Source organism: Coffea arabica, chromosome 2e (genome assembly GCF_036785885.1).
Source record: "Coffea arabica cultivar ET-39 chromosome 2e, Coffea Arabica ET-39 HiFi, whole genome shotgun sequence".
NCBI lineage: Eukaryota > Viridiplantae > Streptophyta > Magnoliopsida > Gentianales > Rubiaceae > Coffea > Coffea arabica.
The window spans coordinates 14,826,397-14,843,343 of NC_092313.1; the positions used below are offsets into that span (position 1 = coordinate 14,826,397).

The 16,947-nt window shown below is 34.0% G+C and overlaps 2 protein-coding genes across 2 annotated transcripts; both read left to right on the forward strand.

Moving 5' to 3' along the window:
• Positions 1–9,106: 9,106 nt before the first annotated feature.
• On the forward strand, positions 9,107–10,556 carry LOC113731109 (uncharacterized). The gene is made up of 3 exons (XM_027256185.2): positions 9,107–9,247; positions 9,360–9,457; positions 10,040–10,556. The coding sequence occupies exons 1-3, from the start codon at positions 9,193–9,195 to the stop codon at positions 10,331–10,333; spliced, it is 447 nt and encodes a 148-aa protein (XP_027111986.1). The 5' UTR covers positions 9,107–9,192; the 3' UTR covers positions 10,334–10,556.
• A 3,906-nt stretch (positions 10,557–14,462) lies between these two features.
• Positions 14,463–16,539, forward strand: LOC113733485 (uncharacterized). Its single transcript, XM_027259853.2, has 3 exons — positions 14,463–14,595; positions 14,767–14,852; positions 16,042–16,539. The coding sequence occupies exons 1-3, from the start codon at positions 14,541–14,543 to the stop codon at positions 16,327–16,329; spliced, it is 429 nt and encodes a 142-aa protein (XP_027115654.1). The 5' UTR covers positions 14,463–14,540; the 3' UTR covers positions 16,330–16,539.
• The last annotated feature ends 408 nt before the right edge of the window (positions 16,540–16,947 follow it).

A 16,947-nucleotide genomic window follows, 5' to 3' on the forward strand; every position in this document is an offset into this window, starting at 1 on the left:
CTTTTAAAATTATTTTTTCATTCTTTTTCCTTCTTATTCCTTTTTATTTTAATTTTTTTGCCAATAAAACTGTAGAACTACCACTATTACCTCTAGTTTTTATTGATACCGAAGTACTATCACTATAATTTGGTGTACATTTGAGTTAGTTAGTTAGTTAGCCTCAATCCATTCCTATTTAAATGACTTGAATAGCCGAACCCCTTAAATTCAGAAAATTAATTAGTTCCTAAAATTTAATAAAAATTTTACCTGGCTTTCCAAAACTACCTTTTATCTTTCATATTTTTAACTACTTTTATGTTTAATGTTACAAACACTGCGTTTGATTTCTTATATTCCCAACTCAAGAAAGTTGAGAATATTAATCAAGGTAAATTTGGAAAAAAGTTCATAAATGATTTCTTAATATAATAAAAGGATAGATAAAAGGAAACACTTGGTTGTGGTCATTTAAATAGGAATGGAGGGAGTAATAAATTTAGATACTAACACAATAATTTTTTAGCACAAATTTTAATATGAAAAATGTGCTGTGTTATTTACACGTTCTTGTGTTGGCGTTTACATTTATTGTTTTAGTTTCCGCCTTTGCTCTGGTAGTATTTACACTGTATTATATAATTGCCGCTGACAATTGTAGAGAATCTTGATCCGAAAGGCATTCTCTTGTGATGGATCCAATAGTTGATGGACGGAAGACTCCGGATCATGGGCCTCTACAATTACCAATGGCAACTTCAAGGTACAGTGTAACGGAATGATCATGGGTCAAGGCATTGTTGCAAGGAAGTGGAACGGAATGATCATGAAAGCGAAGGCAATAGTCAATCAATATAAGGGGAACCAAGTAAAGAAGAAGCTTTAGCAACTAGGAATGCAATGCTGATGGCTGAACAGTTAGATGGACTAAAATTACAATCCATTCGGATAGCAAATCAGTTATTGACCAGATACATAGTGGCCATGAGTATGATAGTACCATTGCAACTATTCTGGAAGATGTGCAGGATTTGACTTCACATTTTGTAAGCTGTAGGTTTGTGTGCATATCTAGATCAGAAAATGAAATTAGCCATGCTCTAGCTCAGTTTGCTGTTCAGCTAGTGAATGATATTGAATGGGAACAAAATTTCCAAAATTGAATGGGAACAAAATTTCCCAGTTTGGCTGATGGATTTAGTGAGGAAGCAAATGAGGTAGTTGCCCCCTTTTTGTAATTAATTCTTGTATTTATCAAGGGTTTATCAAATATATATAACTGTTAACGTTTGTGGAAAAAAAAAACTTCAAGGTACAGTGTAGTCACAGTTACAATAAATGTAAACACTAAAACAAGAGATGTAAATTGCCTCAGAGTTGAAAGGGTATTGGGTGGTAGTATCCCACTTAGCAGCAGGTCCCCCCTATAGGTACATTTGTCCCACATCGGGGTTGGGGTTGGGTTTGGGTTGGGATATAAGTCCCTGGGATTGCCTCAAGAGTTGCCGGCTTTTGAGGTTAATTCTGGGATTAGGTTTATAAAACAACAAAAGTCTGATTCAGGCTGTTGAAAAAAAAACAAGAGATGTAAATACTAACATAACAAGAAGTAAACGCAAAACAAAAATTTTTTCTTATAGAAATTTGTTCATTAAAATTTGTTGTGTTTTTTATATGTCTTGTGCCTTAAAATTTGTTGTGTTTTTTACATGTTTTTACAACAGCATAAAGGTAACAAATAACAACTTCCACTGTTGTTAAGGGACGTACATACAATCACTGTTATCATCATAACATTGAACAACATCATCTTATTAATTTTTTTTTTCCTACTTCCATTCAGCTTTTTTTAATTTACATTCCACAATTTTGTTTCTTCAGACAATTTCTTCAGATTTTCATTCTTCTTCTCCCATTCTTCTACTAGTAGCCTCAAAGTTTCATTCGCTTGCGTCATTTTTTTTTTTTTTTGTTGCTTGCTGTGAATTAGTCTCTTTGAAATGGCATTAGCATACAGTGCTAATTAACTAATTAGTGTCTTTGAAATGGCATGCGAGTAACTAATTAACTATTTTCTTGATCCTCTAAGAATAACAAGTAGTAACATTATCCATAGTCGAGGCAGAGTATATGGCATGTACATATAGTGCTGCTCAAGCATTATGGTTAGGAAGAATGCTTGAATTTCTATGACACAAGCAAATCAATCCTACCAAAATCTATTGCGATAGCAAATCTTTTATTGAATTGTCAAAGAATCCAGTATTTCATGGAAGAAACAAGCACATTGACATCAAGTTTTATTTAATTAGTGAACTAGCTCAAGATCAAGAGATTACCATTGAATATTGCAAGAACAAAGATTAAGTTGAACATGGAACATGGAGCTGTTTCTCAAGTTGAAGAAGATGCTTGGTATGGTGCAATTAAAAATATTGGTTTAAAGAGGCAATGTAGGATATTTAAACTAAGTCCTTTTATTATTTAGTTTGTTTTGTTTAGGAAACTAGTAAATAAGTCCATATATGATTTGTTAGTTACTTTACAGTCCAATTACTATATAAAGACCTTATATCGATATTTCTCGTATTAGAGAATTATCACCTAGCTTTAATTTGCGTCATTTACCATTTATCATTTGTGGCCTCGACTTGTATTTCGTCTTATTTCTGCAGTCGTTCTTTTACAAAAATATAAGAAAGCTTTTATTTCGTGATTATTTTGCTTGTAAATTGATTTGAGAGCTTTGTTCTTATAATTATAAATATTTTGAGGTCCTACAAACATTTAAACATTTAAACCGAAAAAAAATGCACCAGCAAAATAAAAATCAGGTATTCAATTCAATGAGGAAAAACCGAAAACCTGGCAAAATCAATGCTACTTTGGCCATGGCCCATCCTATATTAGAACAGAAGCATTCTAAGTCTGTCATGTTCTACCATTGCGGCAGCATATTGGCTGACAAAATAATTCAATTTAAACCACATAATTAAAGAGCTATGGATAGAAATCCAGTCAATGCCAAACCTTGATCAACAAATTGTAGCTGATACTAATATTTCCCACCTGTCAAACCTGCAACTAAAATGGGAAGCTCTTCTTCAATTTTACAATTCTACATGGACAACCCAATTCAAACAGTGAAACACCATAACACATTAAAAAATACCTATTCAAGAAAATTGCTGAAAAATGGAAAAGAGGAGTAGCTAAACCTGCAAAATCTCATTCTAATATGCTGTGTACTTTACAGTCCAGAAACTATAAGCAAATGAGAAGAATTCAAGCAGCCGGAGTTATGGTAACGGCATAGAAACCAAACTGCTTCACTAATTCCCGTTCTGTCATTCTTTTAGCAAATCATTGATTAAGTTTGTAATAAAATCAGCTTCTACACACAAATGCACAATGGCATAGACTCTCTTTAAGGATTAAACCTGTAATTATAAAAGTTACTAGAAGGCAGATAAAGTCATTTAGCACTAATTACCAAGCATTGAACCGTTAGACATTCTGCTGAATCGATTTAGGAAACCAAACCTTGAATCACTAAATTACCCTTCCATGAGGAGATGGAATTTGTCACCATTTATCCCCAGAAACTGCTTTTAATCTGTGTTTACGCTTTTAAGCTGTAATAAGAGTCGATTGTTTGCATTTCCTTTCTTTTCTTCCCTAAACTAGCTCTCCAAATGTTTATTTCCCTTTTTATTTCTCATTTATTATTATTTTTTAAATCACAACCTAGGACTGGAATATTAGGTTAAATGAAAAAAGTAATTTTTAAGAAAGTTCATAAAAGTCTATTACCATTTCTTCTACTGTTTAAATTTCAAGAGAATTATAGATTTTTATATATTCCTCTGTGTCTAGTAAAACTTGCAATATAGCAAAAAATATTTGCTTAGAAAATAAGTTTTCCGTCCAAAATTTTCCGGTCAAATAAATGTTTATCAAATTCATCTTCTCGCGCTTTACTATCCAACAAGGCCATTATTCTCTTTATCGAAACAAAACACAAGTGGCTTCTTACCCAAAAAAAAAAAATGCAAGTGGTTGTCAATTTTTATGTTTGCTTTCTATCTGGATTTAGCTTTATATCTGGAGTTTACACAGCAGGACGGGACATAGGAGAACTAGAATTTGATTCCAAAATGATTGTCTGTTTCCTAAGTGATTGTCTATTTTAGGAATAGCTTGCATTTTGTCTTATCTAATTAGCATATCTTCCAAGCTCTTATTTCCTGGATAACGTCCTAAAATTTTCAAGTTCCTCAACAACAATAACGTGGTGCACCAGAATTTTGCACTTGAAAATTAATCAAACATCAGGGATGAGGATACTTAGATATCTATCTCTTTTGTAGTTATATCTATCTCTTAGAAAATGTTATCGTCTCGGAGGTTGATTTCTTTTTTTCCTAAGGCTCATACAATAATAATAAGAATACTTTTTGCTGGCATCATAAAGCTCTTTCCTCATGAGACGTATTAACAAGTAACCTAACGAGAATAATACGTAAACTTAAGTCATATTACATTAAAGACGCATATCATACCACTATATCTTGTCAAATCAACAAAGGAATGATTTTGGCACTCCACAAAAATCTTTAAGCGTGCACTTCGCTCCCTTTTTTTCTCATTAATTAAAATAACTTAATAGCCATACACAATTTTGGATCACAAATGATTGCCCATCTGTGTTTAAATTTTGTTGGCAACCATCTTTTTTTTTTTTTTCCAAATATTTGTAAGTCTACTATGTGTGACATGTGTAGTACTTGTACTTGTACTTTTTGTTTTTTCTTTCATTTTTTTTTTTGTCAAGGAACTAAATTGCCGAATGGTTAATAAATTCCGTAACGACAAAATGAGGGATGTACGATGGAGATGATCCATTTAACCAAAGGTTACTGGGAAACCAACAATTATTGCAAGTTCATTTTCATTTATGACATTATGAATTAAAAGGATTCTTTTTGTTCTTGTTATATTATCCGAAAAGGGGCAGCATCTTATCAAGAGTGTAAGCTATAATCAAGAATTTGCCAAGGAGACATGGAAAAGTTTAGATTCTCTGGATAGGATATTATTTTCTTTTCGAATTGCATCAATTAACTGATGCAGCAAGAAGCCCTTTCTCCCTTTCTTCTCTCTAGAAAAAACTCTCTAACTAAAACTCCTTTCAACTCTCTCATGACAAAGAGATCAGATTTTTCTGATCTTTTTCCATGGGAGGAGCCCTCTCTATAACTTTTTTTATCATTTGTGTTAATAAAATCTTTTCTAAAATTTTCTAGCGAGAGTTTTTTTCTCTTCTTAGGGATGTCTATTGAGATTTTTCTTTTCTCCTCAATTTTTTAGTAAGAGTTTTTGATAATATTTTTTATTTTTCTTTTATTAGATCTAAGTCTTTTCATATTTTGATTATCAGATCTAGAATTTCTTGGATCTATTCGATAGATCTCACCATAATATCTGGGCTTGAAACAGTAGTTAATCAGCAGATCTGATGATTGGAAGCATGCACCGATATCCATGGAGCTATAATTATTTTATCTCATTTTTCAAATTTGGAGATTTACAATATAATTTTTATTGTTCTTCAGATTTATAGTATCCTTTTTTCAGATCTATTCTTTGATATCTGTGTATGATGATGTAATTTTTGCTATTAGTGCCGACTTTAGTGAAATTATGATATTTTATCAAAAAAAAAAAAGATAGGATAACACCCAGCATTTTGACATGTACGTACTATTATATTCAAGCTAGTGAGGACCCTTGAGGATTAGAAAGTTATAAGAATTATCCTAGCGTTATATACATTGTGATTTGCAGAGTTATAGACAAAAATAAACATCTAAAATATTATTCTTTATTGCCTCAAAATGGATGAGTTGGTGGATACACCTAAAGTCAAGGAAAAGAGAAAGTGAATAGTTTTGGAAAATTAAAGATTGAGAATTCAGGGGTCCAAATATGGGATTAGGCAAGATTTAAGGTAGACCTAATTTATAGATATACTTATAGACAGGAGGCATATATAGTGACGATATTAATTTTGTTGCAGCACAATATGTCACTTGCTATCATTTTTATTTCTTTTTCATCGCCATACATAACATTGATTTTGTGATTCTTGAATACAAATGTATGATGTCTATGTGTAAATATAGTCTACCTAATATGCTTTACTGTTGAGTTTGACAATACAAGAAATCCTTGAACAAATCATTCTAATCATCCCCATCTTCCCAACGTATTATCTTTGGATTTGATAATTTTAGAGGGGGGTGTTATTATTTATGGTGTTCCAACGTTGTGACATTGTTGAAAGTATATATGGAAGTTGCCCTGCAAAGATAATGGTTATAATTCATAAAAACCTAATTAAAATTTAAATTATAAATCAAATAAATTGATATAACTTATCAAATAAGATGTTAAAATTAAAATTTAAAAAATAACTAATTCCCAATCCTCACCCAAGTTGGAGAGTGTACACTTGTAGCTTCCAAATTGAATACCAAAATTTGAAATGGATCGTGACCGATCATTTTGAATCTCTTCAGGTCATGGATTCTTAATATTAATCAAAATAAGGAGCATTGGTTATTGTGAAAATGTCACACACCCTTAAACAGTAATACTTTGATGGGAATAGGACCCATAATATGATCCATTAATTGAAATGGCATATAACCTATTCAAAATATTGTAAACAGGAGTAACTACCTTACAACACAAATTAAAAATGAACATCGAAAAAGGGATTAAATGCACTCCCTCAAGAAAGACCTGCAAAATTACATCCATTAAAAGGATCGGGAACACCGTTAGGAAAAAGATGACCGTTCTTGACATAAATTGAAAGGAGAAAAATTACCAAATTAAGATTTTGTTAGGAAATTGGCTTAATTTCTTTTAGGTAGATTTCATGTTTTGTGTGAAAGTAACTAGATTCCTAATTGGTTTTAGTTACTTGAACTAGTAGTCAAATAAAGCCCTATTTAACAGGAATTAGATGCTATTTCCATATGAGTTTAGTAAATAGTATTGGTTTCCAAATTGTTATTTGGTTTTTTGGCAGTAATGTTCCCTATAAATAGGTGGATTGGCATACTACACAAGAGACACAGGACACACACAAGAAGACACAAGGGGCATCATGTAGCCTTATACATGGGGTGTGTGAGAGGGTTCTTGGGAGATGAGAGATGGTATACAAGGGTTGGGCTTGGGTTCAAGTTGTATTCTTGTATAGGATTTTCCTCTCATAATAAAGAACAGGTTTCTCTCCGTGGATGTAGGCTCAATGGTGGAGCCGAACCACGTTAAATATTGTGTGTGTGTCTATCTTTCATGCTTGTGACTTGTTCCTCATTAAATTGTTATGCACTTGATATCTCAATAGTTGTTTATTCTGCATCTGGATCCCAACAAGTGGTATCAGAGCCTGGTTGCGAGACTGGGCAATAGAGCAAGGTTCATAGTTGGATCCTAGTTAACTATTGAGATCAAGTGGATTGGTAGTTATCACCAATTGAACAATTTAATGGGTGGTATCCTTGTTTCAATGGCTTGGGAAAAACCATTGATGGTGAAGGATGGGAAGTCGAAAAGCATGGAAATGCTTGACAATGAATCTAAGCAGGTGATTCAAGGGTCAAGGAAAAGGTGGAGTCCAATGTTGATTTTGGACGTGAATCGGTGGAGACTTTCTCACACCTCCAACGGTTGATTCTTCATCCCGGTGGATTTTAGATTTTGGTTATGTTTTTTGGGTGGTGTGGCACGTGTCCCAAAGAAATAAGGAGATCTAATTTCTATGCGCCAGAAGACTCTGACAGGTACGAGTTTTTCGTTTTAGGTGGAGTCTTGGAAACCACATGTGGCGAGACAGTCCTGAGGATGGGAAGAAGTATGGTGACTTTACCACTTGATTGCCTCAATGGTTAGGGTTAGAGCTCACAGAAGGGAATCCCAGATTGCAAGTGGTGGTGAGAAGAAATCCTGCAAAGGGAGACGGTGAATTGAGGCACCTTCTCACGAGTCAACTGGAGGTTGGACTCGGGGCAACTACACATGTTCATTTGTCGATTGAATCAATTTGGTGTCAGGGCTGTATTGATTCGGGTGTGTAGTTTGGTACCATATTATTTGGTAGTTGAAGGCAAATGGTTGCTAAAAGAAATTTTCGCCAAGGTGGAGATTTGTTAGGAAATTGGCTTAATTTCTTTTAGGTAGATTTCATGTTTTGTGTGAAAGTAACTAGATTCCTAATTGGTTTTAGTTACTTGAACTAGTAGTCAAATAAAGCCCTATTTAACAGGAATTAGATGCTATTTCCATATGAGTTTAGGAAATAGTATTGGTTTCCAAATTGTTATTTGATTTTTTGGCAGTAATGTTCCCTATAAATAGGTGGATTGGCATACTACACAAGAGACACAGGACACACACAAGAAGACACAAGGGGCATCATGTAGCCTTATACATGGGGTGTGTGAGAGGGTTCTTGGGAGATGAGAGATGGTATACAAGGGTTGGGCTTGGGTTCAAGTTGTATTCTTGTATAGGATTTTCCTCTCATAATAAAGAACAGGTTTCTCTCCGTGGATGTAGGCTCAATGGTGGAGCCGAACCACGTTAAATATTGTGTGTGTGTCTATCTTTCATGCTTGTGACTTGTTCCTCATTAAATTGTTATGCACTTGATATCTCAATAGTTGTTTATTCTGCATCTGGATCCCAACAGATTTCCATGAAAGAAATTGAAAAACCTTCAAGAGATAACCATTTTGCTACAACTTTTCTATACCGTAGTTGTTGAGAAAGATGATTGTTCTATCGCGGTCCTTCCACAAATGGAGGGATAAATTAGCACTCTTGTCCATTCCATTGCAGCATCTATTTCCTCCTTTCTCATGATACTGACGTTGTTTACTTTAGAAAAGAATAAAAGAAAGGAACAAAGCTCTTGCTAATATTCTTGGTGAATATTAGATTCCCAATACATATTTGTCACTAGATTCCCAATTTCCAAGCAAGGGCATAAACGGCATTTAAGTGTTAAAGTGTTGCCTATAAATACAAGGAATGAGGTAAGTTCTTTCGTGTGCAAAGCCTAGTTTCGACAACTACACCAGTTATAAAATTCCATTATCTCCGTTAGTAGCTAGCTAGCTCCCCAAGGGAAAAATGACTGAAGTCATAGCCAACTACAACATCAACGTGAACGAATTCGCCGCCAACAGTAATCTTCTATTCTCTCAAAATTTGCACATCAGTTTTGTATTTTGCATGCATGTGCATGTATTTTATTTTCCTGGAATTGAAATGAGTTTTTGTTTCTTGATGGAAATCAGTGGCTGTGGAGGGATTCCAATCAGCTGAAGTGGAAGCTATAATGAAGGCAGTTGGAGAAAACAAGACATGGAACGCAATTGAAGGACTCAGTGACACGGTGAATCATGATCATATTCCTTTCATAACATTTTTCATTCTTTCTTGGGCGTGTAGTTTTGACTTGTTTCTGCAATAGTATTGCTGACTTGAATCAAATCAAAGGCGCCCTTCAACTTGTTCACGGGTTTTATATGTGTACTAGCATTTGTAAATGTATGGTTAACTTGTACGAGTCAGTCTTTAAAAGTTTTTATACGTTAGAATATCCCAAAATACAGCGTATACTTTACGTATTTTGAGACTTGTCTTAGCTTACTAAAAATTTGGTATATAGTTTATATAGAATGGTAGATCTTTTATTTGAAAACAAAGAAAGGATTTAAATATATAATTTATCAACTTGCACAGAAACTCTTGGGAAAAGTAAAAGGAGTTGCTATTGAAAGTCTTGAGCACATTTTTGAATTGGTTTAAGCAATTAAAACTTTTTATTCATCTTGTCTACTTTCTTGAATTGCTTGATTAACCTTCTCCCCGAGTAATGTTATTTCTTACTAATTGGTCGGATCAACTTAGTTTTTGGCTATTTTTCTAATGGATTTGGATTAATTCTGGGAACTCAATTATTTGGGGTTTACAGAATGCCAACCTCCAAGGTTTATGTGGTACTACGACTGCACAAAATGTGGACAAGACAGTCCCTCCTGATGTTCAAGAGATGGCAGAATTTGCAGTGGCAGAGTACAACAGGATAGCTGGGACCAATCTGGTTTTGATAAAAGTGCTTGCCTATGTCAAGCGGGTTGTAGTTTTTGGCACTCTCTACCGGCTTCACATGTTAACTCAGGATGACAAGGGCATACATAATGATCAAGCACTAACTTTGAAATTGAAAAATGGCAAGAAGGTACTCCTGTCGTACAAACATAATTAACATTAATCAACAGCTGCTCATGAATTGAGAATGAATAACGTACTTTACTAAGTACTTAAATTATCTGGTGTCTGTATGTGGTTGAGTATTATGTGTGGATGTTTAAAAGGATAGATGTACTGCTGAGGCACATCTCCCTAGTACTGTACTGAATCTCGAAGGCGCACTTGTACCAAGAATGCTCCATTACATAAATAAAACCAGCTGTGTGTGTTTGAGTTCATATATTACACTTCGTTCGCCTATTCACTTCCCAACAGTCTAAGAGTAATTGAAAACTCTTGAAACCTGACTACATGTTTTGTGTGAGTATCTGTTTCCTGTACCATACCTTTATTCCTCAAAACCTTGCAGTATGTCAAAACGCCGACTTACACCAAGTCGAATTATGTTGTTGGTTCCTTTTAAATCATAAGCAACGCCCAAAATATGCTAACGTATTGAGACTTTCACATGAATGAGAGTTTCTAGATTCCAATGCAATTTATGTGCGTCAAAAAAATTTGACAAACCAGTAGAGCCCCTTGAAGTTGTAGTCTGGACCGACGTTTGCTTTGATTATCATTTTTATCCCTTCTACTTATATTTGTAGTTAGAAGACAAAGGAACAGACAAGTAAAAAGTACAAGATTACATAGATGTTCTACTAAGCGCGACTATAAGGTACTGCGATAATTTGCTTTTGCCGCCATTGTCATTATTAAGTATCCAAAAAGTAAAACTCTACTTACTCAAAAAGATATTGCTTGACAAGTGAACCAAAGTACCAAACTAGATGTTACAAGAGTTAATTTTTTTCTGTTTCTATAACAAGCTTTCAATTAGCAAAATAATAAGAATGGGAACTAATACCCAAAGCAAAACCTAACTTACATTGAGTGAAACGGGGAGCTTTCTTTGGTGATGAAGGAAAGGGAAGGAATCAAAAACCCAAAAAAAAAAAAAGAACTTAAAAAGGAAAAAAATGAACATTATATGGAAATAGTAGGAAAATAACACATCTTCATGACGTTTTTGTCCAATAACAAAAAATATGGGGCAAATTACCCACTCCAAATAATAGACGGGGCAAAGTTAAACTCCCCCAATAAATAGTTCATGGAGGTTTTTATTTTACGAATTATTTAAAACTAGCTGCAGGGTTGTAAATGGACACACTCACAACCATCACTACAGATGTAAATGGATCCACTCACATTCATTGTCGATGCACACATTGTTTAGATTTTCGATTATGTGGTTGCATAAATTTCATTGCGCTTTTTATATTTCTTGCATGAATTGATGTACGCTCAGTTAGTTTAGTGCATAAAATTTATTCCTATACATCGATTCATTGTTTGAAATATATAACTATATATGTGAATGTACACAAAATCTTTAATCTCAATAATTCTTGCTCCAAAATCTTTATTCCTGTAACGCATGAGATTTAGTTCCCATCTCTCGGGGGTAGTCCATTCTGGTTTTATTGGTGACGATAATAATTAAAGGTAGTGGAAGGTAACAGAAGGAAGCGAACAAATTGAATGAGGTTTACGTGCAATATTATTTTAGCAAATTGGGGCCATTGATTGTCACAAATAATTATATCTGACAAGATTCGATTACTCCCACATAAGAAAGTATTTCAATTGTAGCAAGAGTCGATTGTTCCCATTTTCTTTCTTTTCTTCTCAATCTAACTCTCAAAGAAGAATATTAAGTTTCCTTTCTCTTTTTCATTCATTAATTTTCTAAATCACAACCTTTGAATGAGCTATTAGGTTGGTGGGCAAAGCTAAATTTTAGGAGAGTTAAAGTTAGTTACCTTTCTTCTTGTCTGTTTAAGTTGCAAGAGAATTATAGAGTTTTATATTTTCCTAAATTTCACGTCCACCAGAACTTGCAATTTAGCAAATGAAAGTAGGTTTTCCTCAAGACATTTTCCGTTCAGATAAATATTTGCCAATTTCTTGATCTTGCGCTACACATTCCAACAGGGCTATTATTCCCTCCATTCAAACAAACTCAAGTGGCTATATATTTTAATAGTTGCTATCTGGAATCTGGTGCTTGTTTTATTCCTGAGTGTATATATTTTTCACGAAAAATTTGCTTTCTTTCTAAGCTAATTAGGAGTGTCAAGTCATGGAAAATCTTGTTCTTCACTTTCCAATAAGGCTAATAATCCCTCCAGTCAGACAAAACTCAAGTCGCTATCAATTTTAATGGTTGCTCCTATCTGGACTCTGGAGTTGGCTATGTATCTGGAGATAATCCATTTAACCAAAAGTTATTGGCAAACCAACAATTATTGCAAGTTCTTTTTCATTTATGACGTTCTGAATTTGAAGGATTGCTTTTGTTCTTGCTAAATTGGGTTGTATTGTCAGAAAATGGGTAGCATCTTATGAAGAGTAAAGGCGAAAATAAAGAATTTGCCAAGGAGACCTGCGCAAATTTTAGATTTTCTAGATAGGGTGTTATCCCATCTAGAAAATCTAGAGAGGACCCCTAAGGAATAGACAATTACAAGAATTATGCCAGCGGCACATACACTGTGATTTTCAGAGCTATAGATAGAAATAAATATCTAAAATATTGCTCTTTTACCGCCTGAGAATTAAAAAAAAAAAAAAAAAAAACTGCATAAGTGGGTGGATACACCTAGATTCAGGGAAAAGAGAAATTGAGTAGATTTCGAAAATTGAAAGGGTTGAGAATTAAGAGGGTAAAATATGGGATTAGGCATGTTTGACAGTAGACACAGTTTATAGACATGAGGGGTATACAGTGGCCATATTAATTTTCTTACAGCACCATATGCCACTTGCTATCATTTTTATTTCTATTTCATCGCCATACTTAACCTTGATGTCGTGATTCTTGAATAAATATGTATGATGTGTATGCGTAAGTTGGCTTATAAACATAGTCCAGCTAAGTATGCTTCATTATTGAGTCTGACAATACAAGAAATCCATGAATAAATCGTTCATTCCTTTGTTGAGGGTAAGAGTTGCATTAATGGGCTAATCATCCCTATCTTTCTCAACATATTATCTCGGGATTCAACTCTTGTTTCTTCCATTGCAGCATCTATTTTTCCTGCTTTCTCATGATACTAACAGTGTCTACTTTAGAAAAGAATAAAAGAAAGGGATAATTTCAGAAACCTCCCCTGAGATTTCTGACAATTTCACTGAACTCCCCTGAGGTTTGAAAAATTACATCTACCTCCCTTGATTTAATAGTTTTAGTAACAAAACCTTTAAATAATATTGACTTGGTCAAATTTTTAAATAAATATCCAAAAATATCCTTGTGTAATGAGCTTTAATTTATTTCCCTACACAATTATAAGATTATCTAGTGTAATTCTAAGGAAAAGGTGTCAAATTTTTCATGTCCATACATACTATTTGATAAACAACTATAATAATAATTTTATCACTATGATAGGATACTTTTGATAGTATTTTATTATGGATTTCGATTAACAAGATTAAAAAATGTTGAAATAATTGATTTAGAGTTTATGAATTTTTTTGAATAGTGGGATTATCATAATTTAGTAGTAATTTCAGGCCATTTCTTTTTAATTATTTTTAATTTTAATACCAAAAAATAAAAACAACTATTAGCAAAAAAATATTTGATTACTCATAAAGTTAACTCACAAAAAAAATCACTAGTTCGACAATTGGTTACAATAGAAACTAGAGGTAATAGTGGTAGTTCTACAGTTTTATTGGCAAAAAATTTTTTTAAAAAAAAGGAATAAGAAGGAAAAATAATGAAAAATAATTTTAAAAGTCATTCCAAGTAAAAGTATACCAAACAAGGGAATTTCATTAAAATATTCAAGGGCAGTATTATCATTTTAAATGACAAGAGAGGTATGTGTAATTTTAAAAATCTTGAGGGAGCTAAATGAAATTGTTAAAAACCTCAAGGGAGGTTTATGAAATTATCCCTAAAAGAAAGGAACAAAGCTATTGCTAATATTCTTGATGAATAATGGCTTTTCTATCAAGTGCATATTTGTCACTAGATTCCCAATTTCCAAGCAAGGGCATAAAGGGCATTTAAGTGTAAAAGTATTGCCTATAAATACAAGGAACGAGGAAAGTTCTTCCATGCATAAAACCTAGTTTCGACAATTACAACCAGTTATAAAATTCCATTATCTCCGTTAGTAGCTAGCTAGCTCGCTAAGTGAAAAATGGCTGCAGCCATAGCCAACTACAACATCAAAATGAACGAACTCACAGCCGACCGTAATCTTCTATTTTCTCAAAATTCATACAGCGGTTTTATATTTTGCATGCATGTGCATAGGTTTCTTTCACAAATTCTTTCTCCTTTTTTTTGTGTTGCCTCAATTACAAGTGGTGAGTATTTTATTTTCCTGGAATTGAAATGAGTTGTTGTTTCCTGATGGAAATCAGTGGCTGTGGAGGGATTCCAATCAGCTGAAGTGGATGCTATAATGAAAGCAGTTAGAGACGACAAGACATGGAACGCAATTGAGAGGGTGAATAATGATCATATTCCTATCATAACATTTTTCATTCTTTCTTGGGAGTGTGGTATTGATTTGTTTCAGCAATACTATTGCTGAGTTGAATCAAATATCAAAGGCGCCCTTCAACTTATTCACGGGTTTTATGTGTGTTCTAGCATTTTTATAGTTAACTTGCACGAGTCAGTCTTTAATTTTTTTTTTTTGGGGCAATATGTAGTCATTTTATTAATCATCAGAAAAAAGCTTTACAAAGGATGAATCTCCTACTGCACCAGAGTACTACCGTATTTCAATCTACATCTATATATATAGTACCGATAATCAGCTAGCTAATTCCTAAGACATTCATTAGCTAATCCCCATTCCAGTATCAACTCTAGATTCTCCTTAGTCCGAGGGGCTTTTGGCCAAGAGCAAGTAAACTGCAACACCTTCATTACTGATAAAACCAGCTGAAACATTTGAGTTTGCAGATTGCTGAAAAATTCTTCTATTCCTTTCCTGCCATATATGCAAGATATTGTGGCATATAGGACCAGTCGCCTAAGTCTATCAGCAAAAGAATCAGACATCATATGTTTACTCCACCATCTCACTTCCATTTTGCCAACTCATGCTTCCTCTATATAACAAGCACATTTTTTCTTTATCCCAGAAGAATGAGAAAATTCACATTGGAAGAAAAGATGGTCAATGGATCTAGGAATACTTCCATATAGTACACAAAGAGGTGATATGTTCTGCATCTTCCACCTGCATAGCGTATCTTTGCTCATCAACTTCCCTTGAATAGCTAACCAAAGTATGAAGGCAAATTTAGGAATATAGCCCTTTGGTTCATACAGTTCAGTCCGCAACTAAAAATTTTTGAACGTAAGAATATCACAAAGTACAACATAAACTTTATGTATTGTGGGATTTGTTTTAGCTAACTAAAAATTTGGTATACTGTTTATATAGAATGGTAAATCTTTTATTTGAAAAGAAAGAACAGACCAGCGCAGTATGAATTTGAGGTCATGATAGGAAATTTCAAAGCAGTATGTTTATATAGAATATTGGCTTCTCGGTTTTAGTCGATTTGTTTGACTAACCTTCTCCCCCAGTAATATAATTTCTTACTAATTTGTCAGATGGGCTGAGTTTTTGGCTACTTTTCTAAAGGGTTTGATTAATTTTGATTTTTTGGGGCTTACAGAATGCCAACCTCCAAGGTTTATGTGGTATTCCTACTGCAAAAAAGGCAGACGTAACAGACATTAATGTAATAGAGATGGCAAAATTTTCAGTGGACAAGTACAACGAGGAGGCTGGGTCCAAGCTGGTGTTCATGAAAGTGATTGCCTGCGCCTTGTGGAATCTAGGTGTCGTCACTGTCTACGCGCTTCTCATTCAAACTCAGGATAGCAAGGGCACATATATTGATAAAGCAGTGGCTGTTGATGTCACGATAATCGGAAAGAAACTCTTATGGTACAAACATTAATCAAGAGCTGCTCTTGAATTGAGAATGATTAACGTATTTTTACTAAATACTTCAATTATCTGGTCTCTGTGTGTGGTCAAGTGTTATGTGTGGATGTTTAAAAGAATAGATGTATTGCTGAGATACACCTCCCTTGTACTGTAATGAATCTTGAAGGTGCCAAGAATGCACCAATAAATAAATAAAACCAGCTGTGTGTGTTTGAGTTCATGTATATGTATATTTTGTTTCTCCATTAATTAATTGCATGCAGCGTCCAATCTTTGCGTTTTGACTGTTGATTGATTACTCTACTCATGATTAGTTATAAAGTCCTGCTAAATGAAGCTTTATTAAAATCGCGATCCATGAGTCACACAGGTGAAATTAAACACAAACAAAGTGGCAAAGAAAATCATTGCAGTGTGTGAGAGGCTACACTGGCCTAAACAAATTGCAGTGTGTGAAAATCATTGCCTGTGTGTTTCTGGGAACATTCGTTTACCATTTGAAGGACGCAGAAATGTGGCATTTTAATGGTAAAGATGAGTAGATGAGGCTAGAGTATTGGCCAAAAAAATGAAGTTGGCTGCCGGGCTGTGATTACCAGGTACGTAACTGCTGGGCTGGGAAAAGGCG

What these genes read in the sequence shown, in the direction of transcription:
- LOC113731109 (XM_027256185.2), top strand. Translation starts at nt 9,193, where the DNA reads ATGACTGAAGTCATAGCCAACTACAACATCAACGTGAACGAATTCGCC. An exon ending in GAACGAATTCGCCGCCAACA is followed by an intron (nt 9,248 to 9,359) that starts GTAATCTTCTAT and finishes GATGGAAATCAG; the next exon opens with TGGCTGTGGAGGGATTCCAA. An exon ending in TTGAAGGACTCAGTGACACG is followed by an intron (nt 9,458 to 10,039) that starts GTGAATCATGAT and finishes TGGGGTTTACAG; the next exon opens with AATGCCAACCTCCAAGGTTT.
- LOC113733485 (XM_027259853.2), top strand. Translation starts at nt 14,541, where the DNA reads ATGGCTGCAGCCATAGCCAACTACAACATCAAAATGAACGAACTCACA. An exon ending in GAACGAACTCACAGCCGACC is followed by an intron (nt 14,596 to 14,766) that starts GTAATCTTCTAT and finishes GATGGAAATCAG; the next exon opens with TGGCTGTGGAGGGATTCCAA. An exon ending in CATGGAACGCAATTGAGAGG is followed by an intron (nt 14,853 to 16,041) that starts GTGAATAATGAT and finishes TGGGGCTTACAG; the next exon opens with AATGCCAACCTCCAAGGTTT.